At 37.4% G+C, this 22,171-nt stretch overlaps 1 protein-coding gene across 5 annotated transcripts in view; it reads right to left on the bottom strand.

Moving 5' to 3' along the window:
* LOC142341632 (protein unc-13 homolog B-like) overlaps nucleotides 1-22,171 on the bottom strand; it is a 238,982-nt gene that overhangs the window by 23,402 nt on the left and 193,409 nt on the right. For all 5 annotated transcript variants that reach the window (XM_075392735.1, XM_075392737.1, XM_075392736.1 and 2 more), the window contains exons 19-21: nucleotides 9,985-10,165; nucleotides 8,951-9,559; nucleotides 4,100-4,322 (exon numbers count right to left, since the gene is read on the bottom strand). In XM_075392735.1, the coding sequence (XP_075248850.1) occupies nucleotides 4,100-4,322; nucleotides 8,951-9,559; nucleotides 9,985-10,165 (1,013 nt within the window). The remainder of the gene's footprint in view (nucleotides 1-4,099; nucleotides 4,323-8,950; nucleotides 9,560-9,984; nucleotides 10,166-22,171) is intronic.

Below are 22,171 nucleotides of genomic sequence, written 5' to 3'. Positions count from 1 at the left end.
CTTTAAAGACATAAAAAATTTGAGCCTCTGAGCCTCCACGAAAATGATCAAGAAATAGAAAACAACCCGACAGATTTGGAGAACCTATACCCTGCTTTAAAAAAGGAGGGAAGATGTGATGGTTTCAAAGGAACATCAAGAAACTTAGAAGTTTTCTTTATTAAAGTTTCAAAGACAAAAAATACCTGATAAACTTTGTTGCTTTGTCGATAAGTAATGCCCACAAAAACTAAACTCAATTCTAATTTTGTTTGGCGCTATCAATATCTTATTGACCTATCAATCAGATGTCAGAAGTAAATTCTCTCACCCACAGAAACCCGATTCTAACATCCACCGACCTCCAAATAATGACCTCGATTGTATCTAGGCTATATAAGATTCTCATGAAATGTTGATGAAAATAGAAAACAACCTCCGGGATTCGGAACTAAGATCTATTCACATGTCAATCAAATAAAATATTTTTAGCTAATCTAAATTTTCTCTGTATATTTTCGCATAGATAAGTACTATAAATACGAGCTAAATTTTGTATATTTTCAGTTGCAATTTTAATTTGAAATTCAACTTATTGAGTTCTTTTGACCCGTTTTATCGACCACGACATTAGGAAAAAGAAAACCCAATAAAAAATAATTCAGAGACAGTTGCAATTGCTTTGAGAGAGACGAATATGTTATATAATTTTATAGCAACAGATAAAGGGATTACTTCGTGAAGCTGCTGTTTTTTACAAAATAGCTAAAGTTGAGAGGCCAAATTTCGCAGTCTCTTCAATACAAGCCTTATAGTGTGTAATGAGATTTGTTTACATTAAAGCTTTGCTTGTGTTGAAGAGATTGAGAAACTTGACCTTTAAATATCAAACTCAGTTCCTGAAATCACCGACGTGATCTATTGAACATATTCAAAACACTCAGAAGTCAATCTAAACTTACTCACAAAAAAACATAGCACTCACAAAATTCTAGTATCGATTTTTTTTATCAGTAAGAGCCTTCAGTGTACGGGGGTCCTCTTGATATCGACAAGTTCTAAGAGTTCCCTCAGGTCACCTTAATATTGGTGTTAGAAGTCACTTACGATCGAAACATTTAGCATGCAATTCATTTAAAATTCAATACTAATGCGTAACAAATGGGGCCACGCCCGTAAATGAAGTTGACGAGCGGCGTGAAAAATTGATGTTTTAAGGTCTGCTGCGTGAAAAAAATGAGCGTTAGACATTAATAAAAAGCAATAAGACAAGTCTATTATCAGACCCTAGAGGACGTTCCTTGGGCTTCTTGAAGCAGGATAAACAAAAATGACAAAAAATTCAAAAATCTTTAAAAAAAATGGCAAGTTTTATCAAAAAAATCGAAATTTGTGATAAAAAGTTAATAAAAAGTTAATAAAAAGTTAATAAAAATTTTGTGATAATAAAAAAGAATTCCATGGCCAACAAAAAATTTTCAATAACCTATCATCAAACCCCATAGGAGGTTTCCTGGCTCCTTGGACTGGAAAACGTTATAATGACAAAAAATATTGAAAAATTTGAAAAAAATTTATCAAAAAATTGTTAAAATTCGACCACCAGCAACTATGCAGCAACCTATTATCAATCTTCTAATGAAGTTTTCTTAACCCCGAGTTTGAAAAATCCTGAAAAATGACCACGTCCAAAAAATTGAAAGAAGTTGCAACTTTTGCCAAAAAAAATCCAAAAATTCGAGATGTTAAACTCTTAAAAAACGTCATTACGTCTAGAAAGTATACAGTAACCTACTTTTAAACCATAGAGGAGGCTCCTTGGCTTTTGAGGCTGGATAAAACTAAAAAATGACAATTTTCAAAAAAAATGCAAGTTTTGTCAAACAAAAAATTGATAAAATTTGTGATACTAAAAAGTTTAAAACTATTCCATGGCCAATAAAAATTATTCAATTACCTATCATTAAATCCTATAGGAGGTTTTCTGGCTCCTGATGCTGAAAAACCTTAATTACAAAAAATGTGGAAAAATTTGAAAATCCAATTTTAACAAAAAAAACGATAAAAATTGTGATAATAAAAAGTTGAAAACCATTTCATGGCGGATAAAATTTTTTCAGTAACTTTCTATCAAACCCTTAAGGAGGTTTTCTGGTTCCTGGGCACGTAAAAACTTGAATAATGACAAAAAATGAAACTGCAAGTTTTGTCAAAAAATTGTAAAAATTCGCGATGTTAAAACCTTGAAACTATTCTATTACCACTAGAAAGTAACCAATTATCAAATCGCAAAGGAGGTTCCTTGACACCTGATAAAACTCAAAAAACCACAAAAATTTATTAAAAAAAGCTTGAAAAAAATTGTCACAATTGGTATACAGTTGCGTTTTTAGCGAGCGGTTGTTCGTCAGTAGCTAGCCACCGGGGGGGGGGGGGGGAGGTCGCACCAGAGTGCTGATGAGGGGCAACATTAGGGTGGGCAACGGGGCGTTGGGGGTGGGGGCAATATTGGGGGGGGGGGTCAACAGTGGGAGGGGGGCGGGGGGTTCAACAAGTCTAAGTATAAGTCACCAAAACAGTTTGAGCTGAAACAGAGCTGAGAGGCTCTAAGAGCACTTAATGCCCGCTGGGCACTACCTGTTTATCCGGTTTTTGAGGACGAAAAGTCAAAAGCGTCAGACGAAAAATTGGTCAAGCGAAAAATCGCATAAAAAAGACCGAAAGGACTAATATAATTGCTAAAAACTTCGTTTGAGAGCATTTAAACACGTTTACAATAATTGCTTCAACTTTCATTCGAATGCAATTGACAAATCGACCTAGAAACAAGTAGGAATTGACTCGGAGAAAGCTAGAAGAAAACCGGATACAAAACTCGAAAAGCATTAAAAACAAAGCAATTGCCATATGCGAACCAAAAATCCTTATCGCGAAAACAAACTTTTGCTCCAAAATCCATTTCGCACTCTACTAAAGGAAGAGTACAAATTTCATGCCTCAAGACTACTCATTTATTTTGCTCCATTTCTCATTTCGGCGGCGTGACCAAAATCACTACCCCAATTTGACTTAAATGTCAACAAAATGAGAGAACAGATCTTAAAAACCTATTGACGTTAGACGAATTGCTCTCAACATGCGGGCAGTTTAATTCAGAGGGTCTGTAGCAAAAAAAACTTTAGATGCCAAAAACTTTGAATAGGGAGGGATTCGAACCCGCGACCTCCTGCTTACTAGACTGAAGAGCATTTACAGTTTCTGATGCCCTACTAGCTTAAAATCGAGTTTATATTTGCAACGCAGACTTAATTTCTCAATAAGAATAATTTAGGTCGAGCAAAAAATGAAGAAGTCAAGCGTGAAAAAGTGACTCAAGAAGTGAAACCAAAAGAATGTTCTAGAAAACAGTCATGAAAAAATTTTGCATAAAAAGACACACTTTTACCATAATTTCTTAAAAATTCGCTCGAAAGCAATTAAAAGGACACCACCCCCAATTCAATTCAAATTCTTTGTAAAAACCAAGAGAAGGCCAATAATAGCCCCAGAGCGATAGCTTTCGAACGAGAATTTTGAAATTATTGTTTTTTCATGCAAAATTTTGTCACGACCGTTTTTATAGATCATTTTTTTATTTCACTTCTTGTCAGAAAAGCACAACACGAAACTTTCAGGAAAATTGCATGAGCCGGTAAAAGCACCACAAATTGTCAAAAACGGTTTTTTAGACATAATATGACCATCAACATTCTCAAAGCAAAAAAATCACAAAAATGACAAAAGCGCAGAAGAACTCTGCGATGAGAAAAGCGAAACCGACATTTGGACTTTGGTGCTTGCAAAAATGGAGCACCCTATAATGAGCTCAACAAATTAATCCCCCAAGAAATATCAGTTGATCTAGTTTTACTGTACAAATGTTTTCGTATCGAAAAGTACCACACGAATACAATCCAAACCCCGTATGTTATGGCCTAATTGTAAATTATGTCATTGTTTAGCACATTACTCAGTTGAAATAACTAAAACAGCTGCGGGGAGAATAATCAACATAAGCTCGCTAACTTGAGAGTCCGAACAAAAAATACTTGGAAAAAGATAATTAGCAAAGACGACTGACCTGTCTTCGCTTCTGATTTGTACTCTGGGAAGAACCGAGTGACAATCTGAGCGTATTTGAGGAGGACAGTCTCGAGCACCATAGCAAATCTGATCATCACGTGGTGCATAGAGTGTGGCTCACTGCACTCCATCTTCTTAATCACCTCTATCGGTTCTCCCATCCTTGCAAACGTGTCTACCACACTGTGTGAATAGCGGGCAGAACCAGCTGACAGTTTGAACTGAAAGACAGATTCTATTCCAAAATGGCATTGATCGCATAAACGCATTTTTTAAAAGTATTCAGATAGCCGAATTGCTCTCAAACGACTGGCGAGTGGCCGACTTCTTCAGTAGCTAGCTACGTTCAGGGAGGCTAGCCTTAGCTTAATAGAAGGGTCGGGCGTGAGCGCGGTAGACGGTGGGGCAAGGTGGGTTTAGCGCGCGTGATTTTATTTCTCCAAAACAGTTTCGGTGAATCGAATACTTAGAGTCTACTAAGCCGAAAAGCTAAGAGAACTCAATGCCCTCCGGGCGTTGCCGTTTATCCCGTTTTTGAGGACGAAAGACAAAAGGGTCAGACCAAAAATCGGTCAAGCTCCTGAGAGCAATTAAAAAGTGAACGGAAACATAAATTCTCATTCCAAAAGTGTCTCAATTGAACATTCGCCAACTGCGTGAACCGTTTTCTAGAAGTATATAAGGAATGCAAAGTTGACGGCTTGAATTTGAACAGAAAAGAAAAGCGCAATTCTAAATGATATTCTTAGAACATTAATTTTCTATAGCCAAGAAAATGTTTAACTCAGGTAAATTCTGAAATTGGTAAAACAGAAGGTGCAGAAAAGGGGGAGGGGTATCAAAAACTTACTTTTCACTACGCCTAAACAGTTCGATTTTTGGGGAGGTGTGCGTAGAGGGCGCTTCACCATGCATTTATTTCTCAACAGTTTCGGTGAATTGCAAACCGAAAAATCGGTAGTACGAAAAATCAAAACACAGCTGGCAGATTGCCAGAAAATAGTCGCAATAGCTTTGTAGATCTACAGTCTCAAAGAAAACAGTAAAAAAAGTCAGCCCAAAAAATTATTCTTTTCATTGACCGCTCAGATGTTAAACATTGATTAAGAATCTGTATCATTTATTGCTGCCTCTATTAGCTGCTCTCAAATAACCTTCATTTAGAGTGACACACATTCAATTGAACTTATCTCTTTGAATTAAAGTAAATAAAAATCAATTTCAAAGTCAGAAAGTCATTTTGGAGAGTGAGATAAGTCAAGTGTGACCAAAAATTAAATCACGCAAATGAACAAAAAAAAACTCGCTCCACTAAGAGCGCAAAATTACGTATAATCTCATTCCAAAAGTGTCTCAATTGAACATTCGCCAACTGCTTGAACCGTTTTCTAGAAGTATATAAGGCATGCAAAGTTGACGGCTCGAATTTGAACAGAAAAGAAAAGCGCAATTCTAAATGATATTCTTAGAACATTAATTTTCTATAGCCAAGAAAACGTTTAACTCAGGTAAATTCTGAAATTGGTAAAACGGAAGGTGCGGAAAAAGGGGGAGGGGTATCAAATCTTACTTTTCACTACGCCTAAACAGTTCGATTTTTGGGGAGGTGTGCGTAGAGGGCGCTTCACCATGCATTTATTTCTCAACAGTTTCGGTGAATTGCAAACCGAAAAATCGGTAGTACGAAAAATCGAAACACAGCTGGCAGATTGCCAGAAAATAGCCGCAATAGCTTTGTAGATCTGCAGTCTCAAAGAAAACAGTAAAAAAAGACAGACCAAAAAAATTATTCTTTTCATTGACCGCTCAGATGTTAAATATTGATTAAGAATCTGTATCATTTATTGCTGTCTCTATTAGCTGCTCTCAAATAAACTTCATTTAGAGTGACACGCATTCAACTGACTTATCTCTTTGAATTAAAGCAAACAAAAATCAATTTCAAAGTCAGAAAGTCATTTTGGAGAGTGAGATAAGTCAAGTGTGACCAAAAATGTAATCACGCAAATGAACAAAAAAACAGGCTCCACTAAGAGCGCAAAATTACGTATATTCTCATTCGAAAAGTGTCTCAATTGAACATTCGCCAACTGCTTCAACCGTTTTCTAGAAGTATATAAGGAATGCAAAGTTGACGGCTCGAATTTGAACAGAAAAGAAAAGCGCAATTCTAAATGATATTCTTAGAACATTAATTTTCTATAGCCAAGAAAACGTTTAACTCAGGTAAATTCTGAAATTGGTAAAACAGAAGGTGCGGAAAAGGGGGAGGGGTATCAAAAACTTACTTTTCACTACGCCTAAACAGTTCGATTTTTGGGGAGGTGTGCGCAGAGGGCGCTTCACCATGCATTTATTTCTCAACAGTTTCGGTGAATTGCAAACCGAAAAATCGGTAGTACGAAAAATCGAAACACAGCTGGCAGATTGCCAGAAAATAGCCGCAATAGCTTTGTAGATCTGCAGTCTCAAAGAAAACAGTAAAAAAAGACAGACCAAAAAAATTATTCTTTTCATTGACCGCTCAGATGTTAAATATTGATTAAGAATCTGTATCATTTATTGCTGCCTCTATTAGCTGCTCTCAAATAACCTTCATATAGACTGACACACATTCAATTGACCTTATCTCTTTGAATTAAAGTAAATATAGATCAATTTCAAAGTCAGAAAGTCATTTTGGAGAGTGAGATAAGTCAAGTGTGACCAAAAATTTAATCACGCAAATAAACAAAAAAAAACTCGCTCCACTAAGAGCGCAAAATTACGTATATTCTCATTCCAAAAGTGTCTCAATTGAACATTCGCCAACTGCTGGAACCGTTTTCTAGAAGTATATAAGGAATGCAAAGTTAACGGCTCGAATTTGAACAGAAAAGAAAAGCGCAATTCTAAATGATATTCTTAGAACATTAATTTTCTATAGCCAAGAAAACGTTTAACTCAGGTAAATTCGGAAATGGGTAAAACAGAAGGTGCGGAAAAGAGGGAGCGGTATCAAAAACTTACTTTTCACTACGCCTAAACAGTTCGATTTTGGGGGAGGTGTGCGTAGAGGGCGCTTCACCATGCATTTATTTCTCAACAGTTTCGGTGAATTGCACACCGAAAAATCGGTAGTACGAAAAATCGAAACACAGCTGGCAGATTGCCAGAAAATAGCCGCAATAGCTTTGCAGATCTGCAGTCTCGAAGATAACAGTAAAAAAGACAGACCAAAAAATTATTCTTTTCATTGACGGCTCAGATGTTAAATATTGATTAAGAATCTGTATCATTTATTGCTGCCTCTATTAGCTGCTCTCAAATAACCTTCATTTAGAGTGACACGCATTCAATTGACCGTATCTCTTTGAATTAAAGTAAATAAAAATCAATTTCAAAGTCAGAAAGTCATTTTGGAGAGTGAGATAAGTCACGTGTGACCAAAAATTTAATCACGCAAATGAACAAAAAAACTCGCTCCACTAAGAGCGCAAAATTACGTCACGCACGCACTTCAGTTGAGATTGCATGAACGAATGAACAAAAACTAGAATTGAAGTGGCTGTGACGTCATGAGGTCGTAACAAAAAACTTAACGATGATATAAAAACATAGCAGACAAGTCCAGACGCACAATTCAAAAAATTTTTATTGACTAAACAACTAACTGGCCCTAGAACGGACTATGAGTGAATTGGGAAAACCATTTCTAAAAAAATCAGATGAAAAAACAGAAAATGTCAAAATGCCGCATGTGAACAAAAAAGCACTAACGAGAAATGGAAATTTGGTTCAAACAAAAAATAGGCCAATAATGAACTATGAATGGATCGGGAAAACCATTTAGAAAAAAATCCTATCCAAAAAATTGAAAAAAACAGTAAAAATCAAAGTGAAATTGCCGCATATGAACAAAAAAAAACTACTATCGAGAAAGCGAATTTTTGTTCAAACACCGTTTTCTCACTCTACTTTAATATATAGGCGAAAAAAATTCACGCCTCAAAAGCACTCGCTTTTTCGCTCCACTTCCTGTTTCGACGCGACCATAATCACCACTCCAATTTGACTTCAAAAATCATGAAAAGGTGTGAACAGATTTTTAAAATATAGCCGGCAGATTGCCGGAGAATAGCTGCGATAGACGCTTGTAGCCTTCCGTGAATTGAAACAACTAAAGAAACAAGAAAGGCAGATTGACCAAAAGTCCATTAGTAAACCACTAGATGTTTTGGATTAGATACGTACTGTCATTAGGGTTATGATACACATGGTCTATAAGCAAAAAGCCCTAAAAGAGCTTTTTCAAAATTGATTTTCGAAATCAAAAACTCAAGACCAATACTCAAGAATTAGGGCATATAAGTTTGTCACTACTTAGATGCACACTATTGATCTTTAACTAGTAAATGTTCATAATATAAAGTTCCATAAGTGAGTTCAGAAGTCAATTTTTTAGTGAGGTAAGGCACGCAATCGACCTAAAAGCAGAAATGACGTCACGAAGATAAATTTTAACTGCAAAGCAGTAGAAGTCACTGAAGTCATTGAAAAAGTCAGGGTAAGACCAAACAAAAATCTGTTAGACGAAGTAAAAAAAAAATGAGGAGCGCAATAATAGCCGCCTGGAAATGCTGACGCGGCTATTAAAAAAAAGTAGAGCCCCAATATAGTTCAAATTCTTTTAATTATAAAAACCAAGAGAAGGCCAATAATAGCCCCCAGCTATCGCTGTGCGGCTATTAATAAAAGACCAGCAGGGCTAATATAACTGCTAAAATTCGTTTCGTTTCTGAGAGAAAATAATAACGCATTTTGAAGACTTGTTCTTCGAACCTGAATAAGACATGAGTGATGCACTAACCCCGTCTGCTTTGTCTCTGTTGAGAGCACTGACTAAGAAGGTCACTGCCTCGTCCTCCACAGTTCCAAGCCAGCAGACCACGAATGGAGAGAACCACACCGCAATATCAGTTTCCTCCTGTTTTAATTCTTTCGCTTGAGGCAGAGGCTTCACGTGCAAAGTGAAGAAAGATTTCACCAGGAAGTACAGCTTAACGTAATCTGATATCTCACAGTACAGAGTTTTGGCGTGTTCTTCCATCGCGTACCTCAAATCGGCAGCTAACATTTTCCACATTTCGAATCCAGACAACTGGCCGACGTTCAACTCTGACGGGAACTGGTTAATCTTGGACGAGTATATCTTTTTGTCTTCGTCAATGATAACAATGAGAAGTGAGAGAAGATTGCGCCAGAAGTCCAGACTGCGCAGCCCCGGAGCTCCCACGGCAGCCTTGTCATCCTCGGTTCCACTCGAGTTGTTGGCGTTGGAATTGGCCTCATTGGCCAGTTGGGTGGCAGTCATTTCTGCAACGTGGTCGAACAGGTCTTGATAAGTTTGCTTAAGGCACGCTCGCACACATTCTTTCACCACCAGTGCCGATTTGGGAGGACTGGTTGATTCGAGAACCTAAAGTAGACCAAATATGATGAAATAGTAAGTCGCTCGCGACCATAACCTTTGTGCTGCGTTACCCATGCGTTGCGTTACCCAGACATCCGTAGAGCTCGAAGAGCGTTGGCTCCATTAAGCAGACTTAGTTTTTATAGCTTCGGACATTTGCACCGGTTTTTGCTCTCTAAGTGGTAAATTCAATTTAACTTAGTCCAAACTTTAACATCCGCTGTATGTCAACTGTTATTGTTAACGCATGGTTCAAACTCTTAAGAGGCGATGCAACTTAACATCATCACTGTTTAATAACGAATGAGCCTGATCAAACAACCAATCCCGTATTTTGGGTGAAAGGAAATAAAATCCTCTACATCAAGGTCTGGCTACCTAGCGGTACTCTACATGCAGACTGCTTGAGTAATCGTGTGTCTCTCACTGACCTTCATACGGAAGAACGTGATGCTAGTGAGGAGGTCGACAGTGGCTTTGAGGTCATTTAGCTTGTCGGGACTGGAGGTAGGGAAGTTGTTCCTGTACATGGACAGGTCTATTCTCAGGGAGTTGTGGAGAGAGTCCAACAGCTTCACAAACTTCTCCTTCCCAAAGTTAGAGGCAGCAAATCTAAACGTCAAACAAAAACATCAACCCACTGAAAGATCAAAGGCGACTAACGTCGGGCCGATTGCTTTAAAAAGACTGACGAGCGGTTGGCTTCGCCAATAGTTAGCTGCAATTTAGGGAGACTAGCTTTAGTTTAATTGAGGGGCATGAAGGGTGGGTACGGGTAGTGGTGTGAGCGGATGGGGGGACTCCCTTCACATCTAGAAGAATTTACGTCTCTTAAACTGGTTCGGTGAATCTCAAAACGTACGTCGATACCTAGAGACGAGTCGTAAGGCTTTAAGAGAAACTAACACCCTCTGGGCTTTACAGTTTATTCCGTCTATGAGAAAAAAAGTCAAAAGAATGAAACATATAATCGCAGAAACAGTTCGAAGAGTCGCTCAAAATAATATCTACATAACGCTTACAGAATTACTAAATTACGCTTAATCAGAAATATCAAAGAAAGAGAGGAGTTAATAGCATAAAACATAACCGACTAGCGTCGGGTGAATTGCTCTCAAACGACCGGCGAGCGGTTGGCTTCGTCAGTAGCTCGCCACAGTTTAGTGAGCCTAGCTTTAGCTTGATTCGACTCGTCAACTTTTAGTTTTCTAGCTTTGTTAGGAAATAAATAAAAAAAACTGATTTTTTATAAAATTTGCAAAACTAAAAATAAAAGCTTCCAGATTTCGCAGTAAAAATGTTCCGAGCTATTTTTTGTCCTGAAGTTATGTCAAGTAACCCATCTGCAAGACTTGAAAAATTTCGTTGGCCACTAATGATCGTTAAAATCAGGAAAGGATAAAATTATTCAAAAATTTCTAAAACAATAGCAAATTTTTAAAAAAATCTTGTTAAAAGTCCAGATATTAAAATCATCAAAGCTATTTCATTGTCTCAAGAGACTATCCAGCATCCCTATTCCCAGCTTTTGAATAGTCTCACTGGCTCTAAACTTGGGACATGATAACAATTTTCCAAAAACTTGAAAAAAAAATAAATTTTATTAGAAAAGTGGTAAGAGCTGGAAGTAGTGATGTGTCTTTCTGGGCAAACTACGGGGGGGACATAAGTGTCTTCCCGTGAACACTACGGGGGGGACACAAGTGTCTTCCTGGGCAAACTACAGGGTGGGACACTTTGAAATTCTTTCTCCTTATTTCCCCTGCCATGCATGAAACTAATCTTGGGAAACCATTTTCCCTCCACTTGCGTGACTGGTTTGCCGCTTTGGGCTTGAAGCCATTTTAACTACCACCGCTTTTGCTGTGAAAGTGAATTCGTCATATGTCTGCGCCAGGGTACTTTAATCTTGTTTTGGTCTGGGCAAACTCCGGGGGGACATAAGTGTCTTCCCGTGAACACTACAGGGGGGGACACAAGTGTCTTCCCGGTCAAACTACAGGGGGGGACATAAGTGTCTTCCCGTGAACACTACAGGGGGGGGGGGACACAAGTGTCTTCCCGGTCAAACTACAGGGGGGACACAAGTGTCTTCCCGGTCAAACTACAGGGGGGGGGACACTTAGATTTCTTCTTTGTTTTTCTCTGAGTCTTATGGAGGGGAGGGGGGACACTTGCATTTAAAAAAAAAAATCAGTTTAAGGAAACCAACCAGGAAGAATTTTAAAAACCTTGAGGGAAAAGGAGCTGTTATGTAGACACAAACAAAAAAAAGTAATTATCATACCCTGCAAAAGTCACCTAATTTCCATTTGTCTATAATGCTCGCTCAAAAACAGCATGACAACAACAATCGCGACGGTAGATTTAAAAACCATTCATGAAATCTATAATTTAATAAAAACAGACTATCCAGAGCATAATGAAAGATTTATTTACTTTTTGGCAACCTGCTTGCACTTGGACCCTGATGTTAACCTCGAAATTGCACTAAAACTGAGGCCTTATGGTGGGATCATTGGAATAGATAACTCTTCATTGGATACTTATTTGAAATCATTTAAAGTGCTTCGCTTACATGCAATTCTTCATGATGCCTCTGGATTTATTGCAGAGTATAGCCAAAAGGGTCCAGGATACTCTTACGTTTTGCCTTGTCCAATCACAAACGCTTACGTTGGTCACCTGACAGGTTTATTCTTCTGCATGTTCGTGAAAACTTTTAAACGTAACTTATTCAGTTTGCTGGAATGTTGAGTCCGGAGATTGTTGTTATAGATTTTGAAGGTTTTCGACACAAAAAGAGTGGATTCATTATAAAAGAATTATCTATTTGTTCAAACAGCTACTCAGACACGGTTCTTTTTCTTCCTCCAATTTCCTTCAACTCGCTGTCCTCGAGTGAGAGGAAATCGCATCAGTGGGTATCGAAGCATTTGCATGGTATTTCGTGGGACAGCGGCAGCTACCCTTACTGGTTTCTATCACAAATATTTATAGCAATCAAGATCCGTTTTCCTACTGCTAAATTCTACGCAAAGGGGAAGGAGAAGACGGAGACACTGCAAAAACTCCTTCAAAAAGACGTCGCAAATTTAGAAACATTGGTATGTCCAAAAATTGAAGAAATCTTCACTCCAGTAGAGCACTTGACTTGTTCACTTCATTCATCTATACTACCATTCAAACAAAAGAAAAAGCATTGCGCAAAGAGAAAGGCAGAAGTGTACTTTTATTGGATAACACTACCAACTAATGAGTCGTCGTGTGGAGAAAGCAACTCCTTCAGTTCTTCAAGTGAATTTATCTCCAAATTTGACAGTATGCAGTTGCATTGCGAGTGATAACCAGTTGACAGTGACTTTTCTGAAAGAAGAAAAAATTGATTCTCGTGGACAAACTATACTGAGGAAGCAGCAAATACTTTGTAATACTGCTGAAATTGAAACACTAAAGAAATATCTTTCACTGCTGGAGTACTTTCAAATGTATCATGTCTTTACAAGAGAAAATGAAAAAACTGAAACTAACCCCTTTACCTACGCCCAAGTATCCAGTGCCAGTACCAGTACCCCTGGACGATGAGAGTCTCCCCGATGAAATCAAAGAGGTAGTCAGAGAAGGAAAGGTGGAGTCAATTGTCTACTATGGCAATGACTACGGATTCCAAGCGAACTATAAAGTAAAATATAAGAAGGAAGACAAAAACTCTGAATTTATTACATACGAATTTTTTATGGTTGATGAACTAACTAAATAAATAAACTAACAGAATTTTTGAATTAAATTCATTTTTGAAAATCCTTTGCTTTCAAAATGAGTCAATCAGGAGATCAATTAGATTGCGTTGGCAGTGGAGGAGCAGGAATCACTGACTTGGTTTTTGATGATCAAAACCAAGAGAGACGGTCTTGGAGGTTTTGCAATTCTAGATTACCGCGCTCTGAGGTAGTTTATTTTACACAAGTTTCGATAATAGTTTTTCTTATTGTAGTTTCGCTGACCAAATTAGTTTTCTTCCACCTCGATTGTGAAGAATCAACATTTTGGTTTTCATTGCTATCGTGCACAGTTGGATACGCACTTCCAAATCCTAAGTTATGAATAAAATAATCTCAACGAGTGATCGTCTCTTCATGGCAGTCTGTGGTCCTTCAGGTTGTGGAAAGACCAAAATTATTTTTCAAATGCTTCTTAAGAATACGTTTTTCCCTAATTTCAAGTCAATATACTATTTCTATGAACATGATCAACCAAAATTTCAAACGATGGAGCGTAACTTGAACATTTATTTTACCAAATTCTCGGGATTTGAATTCATTTCACAGTTGGAAAACTGTTTGCTCGTCTTTGACGATTCTTGCGAGGAAATTTTCAATGACAAGGAGTTTTCAAAACTTGCAACAGCTGGACGCCACAAAAAAATCAGTGTTATCTATGTTAAGCATAATTTGTTTCATTAGAGTAAATGGTCTCGAACAATTGATCTCAACACAACACACATCATTTTGTTCAAATCTCCCAGAGATATACAGCAGATAAGTTATATTGGAAAACAACTCAATAACACAAACTTTTTAAAAGACAGCTATGATCTTGCAACAAAACAACCATTCGGACACTTATTGATTGATTTAGACCCAAAAACAACCGACTCACTACGTTATTGTTCAAATATTGTACCACCGGGGCCAACAATTTTCTATCTGCCATCTTCCAAAGCTGTAATTACCCACCTCACAAATGAGAGAGAAAGAGATATGTATGCTGAGGCGAATGCTCGAAATGCCGGAAAGCATGCTAAAAAAATTCATCAAAAAATCATCAAATAAATTTATAAAATTTCTCTGTGAATGCTTTCTCAATGTTATAAATGGAAACGTGCCCACAGATAAAAGTTTACTTGAAAACTACGAAACATCATTCCGAAATTTTCTTTCCAAAGAGACAAGTTTGAGGAAAAAGCGTCAGCTATTGGTAAAAAATTTACATCTACTTCGAAGCATAAGTCTCTCTTGTTACCTTTACTTGAAGAAGTAGTAATGCATGCGGAAGAGTTTGTCTTGATACCGAAAAGAATGTTTGTGTCAAAACAACCGACTAGGACAGAAACTTTGGATAATCCCATTTATAAACAGAAAGCTGCTCAATTGTCACTCCTCCAACGAAACAACCCAACCGATTTTGAAAGCAAAGCGGCGACTGAACAGGAAACTAATAAAAATAATATCGTGAACAAGCGCAAAAGAAGAAGAACAAGTAGTGTTGATTTAAAAAGTGAATTGGATGATGGAAGTGAAAGTGTACAGTCTTTCTTTAGTGATGATGGCGAAATTGAGCCCTCATTGAAAAAAAGACAATCAGACTTTGACTCTATAATGTCAGAAGTAGAATTAATGGAAGAAAACAAAATCCAAAGAGCGGAAATCACCCTAAACAAGATATTAAGTTCAGAAACAGTTTCCATTGAGGACCCGAGTGGTTTCCTTCATATTGAGGACAAACCTATGAGAGTTAAAGTGTCAACTTTTTTGTACAATTTGCAACAGCCGACAAAGAAAATTGACCTAGCCGTGTACACAAATATTTTGCACGAACTCAAGATACCCCCGCACTTAGTATCCAACACTCATGCTAAAAAAGTTCTCAAAGAAGTTTACAGCGATGAGGAGAAAGAAGAGGAAACCGAACAAATTCAAGGAGAATCAGAAAAACAACAAAGAAGCGAACAGAGCAGTGGAAGTCAAAGTAAAGCCTCCGGATCAAAAACTGCAGAACCAAAAAATCAAACAAACAAAAAGACAGAGCAGGAGACGAAAGGAAAAAAATGGGCTAACTATTAAAGATGTGAAACTACTGGATAGACTCGTGAAACTACTGGATAGACTCTATTCTAAAGGTCCAGCATCATTCGGAAGTTCAAAGCGATTAAAAGATTTCAGTAAACTGCCAATGACAAAAGTCAAAATGTATTTGGAAACAAAACCATCCTTCACAAAATATCGTGCACAGCGGTTGAATTTTCCGCGATTAAAAGTAATCGTCAACGATCTGAATGAAATCTGGTCTTTAGATTTAGCTCATGTTGATAAACTTGCAAAATACAATCGTGATGTTAAATATTTGCTCGTAGCAGTTGACTGCCTCTCGAGGTATCTACGTGTTGAACCGTTGAAAACAAAAAATGCAACAGAAACCGCAAAGGCCTTCCGAAACATGATCAAACACAAGCAACCACAAAAAGTTTGGGTGGATGATGGTACTGAGTTTTTGGGAGCTTTCAAAACACTCTGCAACAAACGAGGAATTCATTTGTATAGTACTTTCAGCGAAAAGAAGTCTGCGTTTGCAAAAAGAAACATCAGGTCACTTAAAAATATTATTTACCGATATTTGAAGGAAAAATGGACGTATTCTTATATTAACAATTTGGATCAATTCGTAAAAACTATCAACTCCCGTGTTAATCGTGACACCAAACTTGCTCCTAACAAAGTTACCAAAAAAAAATGTACCAAGACTTGTATCATTAACTGTGGAGACACGTCGCAGTCAAAAACCAAAACTTTACGTGGGTGATTTTGTTCGAATCGTTAAAAAGGAAAAAACTTTCCGAAAAGGATACAAGCAATCTTTCACTGACGAAGTTTTTGAAATTGCCGGTATTCCGACGCTTAATCCACCTACATATTCTCTTATTGATTCTAATAAAGAAATTATCCAGGGCAAGTTTTACCAGCCAGAATTACAACTAGTACGAGAATCTCCAAATCAAAATGAGTAGTAACCGTTTTGAGGATGAGTTCACAGTACACGTTATATCATCTGCTTCGACGGACGTTTTCCAGGAAAACACTTTAGCAAATTTCAGAAATTTTTTTAATGATGAAATTAATCTCACAGGAGACTGGAGAGTGGCTCTGAGTGAAATCATTTTTCCAACAAAAATTGAACACATAGTTAATGGAGATTTGGTTGCGTTCAGTCTCAGGGGATATGAGGAATCACAAAATCGCGCAACTGGATCCAACGTCATTTCACGACCCTACAATGGAGAAAAATTAGCGTTTATGGCTGGCACTTATGATACAGTTGCTCAACTTTTAGCAACTATCAAGAGAACAGTTGGACTGCCTAACTTCTCTTTCCGAGAAATCAAAAGCAGTGGGAAATACGAAATGATTTTGGTAAATACGAGGGAATTACCTTTCCAAGTGAAGAAATACCCAGTATAATTGGCTTTAAAGGTATTCCAGATGGTTACGGAATTCATATTGGATACAAAATGATTCCCACAACAGCGAACCGATTAATGAAAAATGATGATACGAAAGCCTATTATGGTGATTTTCCAGCAGACCTTTGCGCTGGAAAGCATTTAATTTTTATTTACACAAACATTATTGAGTATCAGTATGTGGGTGATGCGAAAGCACCATTGTTAAGAGTCATTGATTCAAAACAGCGTTTGAAAAACGGTAGCGTTTGTGAGTTGGAGCCCACTCACCGGATAGTTTTCATAAATTTAGACTACAAAAAACTACTTTCGAACACCATTCAATCAATATCAATTGAGCTGCGAACTGAAACGGGACAGTTAGTTCCCTTTTCGGGGAATGGTAAAGTTATTTTAACACTACAATTTAAAAAAATTGGTGATTAAATGGATTCCTACTACGCAAACCAAGCATCATCATTGCCTCACTTTTCCGGTCACTATAGACAAAGAGGTAGCGGTTTTGGAGCATTAGCTAGCGGTATTGGACGTGTTGCACTGCCACTTGCTCGGAAGTTTATTCTGCCAGCAGCTAAACGCATCGGAAAAGAACTGTTGCTACAAGGCGTCCCTGAGTTGATGGATGTTATCGGTAAAAAGAAATCACCAAAGCGAGCTCTAAAGAACACCATATCAAACACAGTGAAAAGACAAACAGGTGGATCTTTAGCCCTCCGAATGCGACGAACGAGAAGAATAAGAAGGAATTCAAAACGCTTACGCGCTGGACCAAGGAAAACAACCAAACGCAAAACCACCATTTCACGAAAAAGAGTACCAAAAAGAAGTCGGTCGGACTTCTTCGCCAAAGTAAAAGATGATCGGTAATATGTTACCAGCCGAAGCAACGCATAGTTCGTTGGATTTATTCGAGAAACCAGCTCTCCTCGTTACATTTGATGGAAGTTTTTGTCAGAAATTGGGACCGGTTTACAGCCCTAATGGACCAATGCTAGAGTTTGAAGTTGCAGGAGACCGCAACAATTTTATTGATCTCCAAAAAAATTTTCTTGAAATCAAGTGCAAGATTGTACAGTCTTCTGATGCTCATTTGAAATATGACAACACTGCTGCTGCAGATGTGACTAAAACAGACGCGCCATACTTTTGCAACAATGTCCTACATTCACTTTTTTCTGATTGTACAGTATCTGCTAACGGTTTGAAAATTTCAAGTGCCAATGGTAACTATGCCCACAAAAGTTTCATCGAAACCGAGTTTTCTCACAATAAAGATGCCAAAAGCACGTGGTTGGCATGTCAAGGTTATTCTTATGAAGCAAATCCCGGGGGAATTGCAGCATCCGAAATCACCAGACGAAAAATTTTAGTCAGAGCATCTGCTGAGTGTACATTTTACGGAAAGGTGGCGGTTGACTTCTTTATTTGTGATCGACATCTTCTCAGTGGTGTAACACTCCGAATCTCTTTTCGGCGATCAATTGACGATTTTTCTTTAATTTCAGATGACGCTGCAAAATCCTACAAATTAAAAATTACAGAAGCTAACTTATATGTACGGAAAATGACGCTGAACGATGATGTTGTGTCAGCAATAGAAAAGACCCTGCTGTCCAGTCCCGCATCCTATCCTTACCTAGAAACGATTACTAAAACTTTTTTGGCTTCTGCCGGTTTGCAGAGCTGGAATCAAGAAGATGTTTTTGGCAGAGAACCCATTAGAAGACTCGCCATTTGCTTAAACACGAACGAAGCTTTCCTCGGAAGCAAGCTGCTTAACCCATTTCACTATAGAAAATTCAATTTGGAACAAATTTGCATTTACCGTAATGGTCTTCCCGTTGCTGATAGTCCTATTTCAACTGATGATTCAAAACGTGTTTACTTTAACACTATGTCAGATCTAGCCTATATCGACAATGGACATGGAATCAGTCTAGAAGACTACCCAAATCAATTTATTATGGTTTTCGATCTGACGAGTACTCAGCAGGCATCTCACGATTTTATTCACCCTGAACTTACCAATTGTTCTGTATCAATTGAACTAAAGTTTTCTGCTGCCTTAGCTCATAATGTAGAAATATTCATTATTGGGGAAAAAGCAAGTACCATTTATATTGATTCGGCCCGGAAAGTTTCAAAGAATCATAATTTAACAAACTAATGGACGAAGAAAACTTGAACTCTCTAATTCAGAGATGTTGGGAACTCAAATACAAATTTCGTGGAGTTTATGCGGCTGATAATTTTCCAACCAACTTAACCGACAACAGCTTCATTATAGTCAATATTTCAACGTCTGCATCAATTGGAACCCATTGGATTCTTCTCTGCCAAAAAGATCAACAAATTATTTTTGCAGATCCCTTAGGCCAAACTCTATCGTCATACAAACACTTGCAGAGCAGAATAGTCTCAAACTTTAATGTTAATACCGTATATGAATTACTGAGAAACCAACCTATACAGAAACAAAACTCAATTTTGTGTGGCTTATTTTGTATTTATATTGCTCATATTATTTTCAGTGGACAAAAACTTGTAAGAATGAGTGATATTGATTTGCTTCGTTTTGCGCTTCATATGATGTTCTAATATTACTAACCTATATTGAAAATAAATTTTTTTTTCAAAATTTAATTTTTTCTTCATAAAGGAAACGAACACACAGAACATCAGAATCAATTTCCAACTTTCCATATCCACTAATAAAAATATCCATTACTTGACAAAAAGCACCAACATGCGGTCCAGAGAGAATCGATTGAAACCTTTTCAGAGTTTCAGTTGTTAGTTGATCAGTTTGAATTGGTTGATTTTTTTGCTTCGATGCATTTAATTCCAAACTTTTGTGTCCAGCAATGTTTCGGTATAAGCAGTCAGGTTGTTGAAATTTGTTTGTGACGTTTTTCGTAAAAATTGGCAAACGCTTTTGAATGGAAGCAGTAGTGTCTGCTTTTGAGAATCCGTTGAAATTGTTTTTGTTGTACTCCACTGCCAGCAAGAGTTTTTGAAAAACATCTCCTTTTGCCTCCAGTGTATCCGAAGACGAGAACAGATACTTGAAAGTTGTAAAAAGACACGGAACTGAACACGGTTTTGTTTGTTTGAGAAAGTCTGCTGAGAACTCCGACACGTCGATAAGAACATGGTAATGATTAGTAGGGTTGTAATCACAGTGGACACTCAAAATGCATGCAAAAGGCAAAGTTCTTGAGAGAAGAAAAATTAGGTTTTTCTTCCGATATGAAATATTTAAAGTTTTTCTGAAACTGCTTGAAGAAACCCGGAGAACGCTCATACATCGCTTCCACCATTTTCTAATATATTATAATTAGTCTGAATTGTCGTGCTCGTCGTCTTTTTTAGTTTTACGTCTTTTCGCTGCTGGAGCTTTGTTAGCTTGATCGTTTTCAGTAGCTGTACCTACAGCAGCAGACCGTATTTTTGCTGACCGTTTTGACAAAAGCTCAAACTCATCTAAAGTTAGAGTAATTCGTTGTTGAAGTTCATATTCCTTGTCAACTTTTTTAAATAGCTTGAGAAATACATAGGCACCCGTATTTTCATAAGACTTCACTGTTGCGCGTATCAATCTTTTCTCTGTTCTAGAGATTTCAAAATACACGTCTCCAAACTCTGCGTCCTTATCAGCAGTAAATGGCATTTTCAAGAATTGTGTACTTAAACTGTGTCAAACTAACTGTTTTGAAAGAATTTTCGGAAATGATTTTTATTTACAAGTACCTTTAACACACAAAACACAAACAACACTTTAAATGCTTACTACTGATAAGAGCGCTCTTGGTTAACACTTAAGCTTCTGATTTGAATTTGAATGTAAATCTAGGTTATAAAACTTGGCAATTTTGTCAAAATGTAAGACAAAACTCGCGACCCTCACTTAAACTGCTTTATTGCGTTGGTAATAAAGTTTATATTTGGATAATATTACTCAACATAGAGCAGGAACTAGTACAATTTAATGGAAAACAAATGTGACCTCTGGGTGTGTCCATAGATAAGAAAGAACTCACAATTACACAGCAAGCGTTTGATAGAAGGCTTTAGGCCTTTGATATAACACAGTCTATACTAAACAAAACTGGTTGTAAACTTCTTGCTATTGCATACATTATAAACGTTAGTATACATATCAACATAATAAAACTGAAAACTATTGTGTTTAAGTCTGTGTAGATAAGACTTTCTTATACACTTTGCAACTAGTTACAAAAACATAAAACTATAACACAGACAAGTTCATGTAGAGTAAACATTCACAATTGCAGTTACAAGCCTTGACCCGGGTGTGTTAAGTATTCAACAAATTTCACACACAAGTGTTGCTAATGTTGGTATTTGCCGGATTTTATTTATTCGTTTTAAATTCAAGACTATAGTTGTTCAGTTCTGCTCCATTTTAAAGAGAACAAACTGTAAAAGTGCTTTACAAATAATGTCTTACCACATTCTTTGCGAGCCTGAAGATTCTTGGGAGCGCAGTATTGTGTATCACCCTCAATACGAAAACTACATAGTTTTTATACAGCAGAAGAAAAATAGCGAAAAAGGCTGTTGGAGATCAATTGAACATTGCATCATACCAAAAATGTTCGTGAATTTTGTTGCAACACTACCAGATAAATACGTATCTACAGAAGACAATGGCACGAAAACTGTGCTAACAGCTGGAGGATACAGTGTTCCTCGGAAAATGCCCCTACTTTTCCCCTATGACATTGAGACACTTTCTCCAGACACAAAGAGACTTTTGTACCGATACGATTGTGACTGTGTGCCTATTTTTGAGAATCAACTCGGCCAATTCCAGGCAATTGAAGAACTGGCTCAACTTTGGGGAATTCAACCTTCGCCAAATTCGTTAGCTACTTCACCAATTGGATCACCGGCAACGAACGACCCAAGCCCCATTGTTACGCCGGAAACAACAGATACAAAACGAAAAACAGTCATCGCTTCAATCATGGACAAATTGTCTTGGAATATGGGGTCAACCGAGCAGTTCGAACCGAACTTCGATAGTTCTCTTCTTTCAGTGACAACTTTTGTGACACCAACGCAGAGTGCAGAGAATGCTACAGTATCCTTCGAAACGTACAGAACCTCAACCAACACAACACCCTTGAATTCAGAGACTCCCAAAGTATGCAATGCTCCACAGAAAAAACGTGCCAATCGAACACCACTTATAGATATAGTTGAGGACTAACCTGAACTCGGAAAACTGAAACTTTTTGAAACTGTCACCATTTCTATGAACCTCTAAATAAATTGTGTGCTTTAATAATATTTTTTTTGGTGTGAAAATGTAAAAAAATATCAATTTGCAATTCTAATTTTAATTGAACATCATA

This window comes from Convolutriloba macropyga, chromosome 6, assembly GCF_964194025.1.
Source record: "Convolutriloba macropyga chromosome 6, txConMacr16.3, whole genome shotgun sequence".
Classification (NCBI taxonomy): domain Eukaryota; kingdom Metazoa; phylum Xenacoelomorpha; order Acoela; family Convolutidae; genus Convolutriloba; species Convolutriloba macropyga.
The sequence above is the reverse complement of the archived record's forward strand: the minus strand, read 5'-3'. Positions and strand labels throughout refer to the sequence as shown.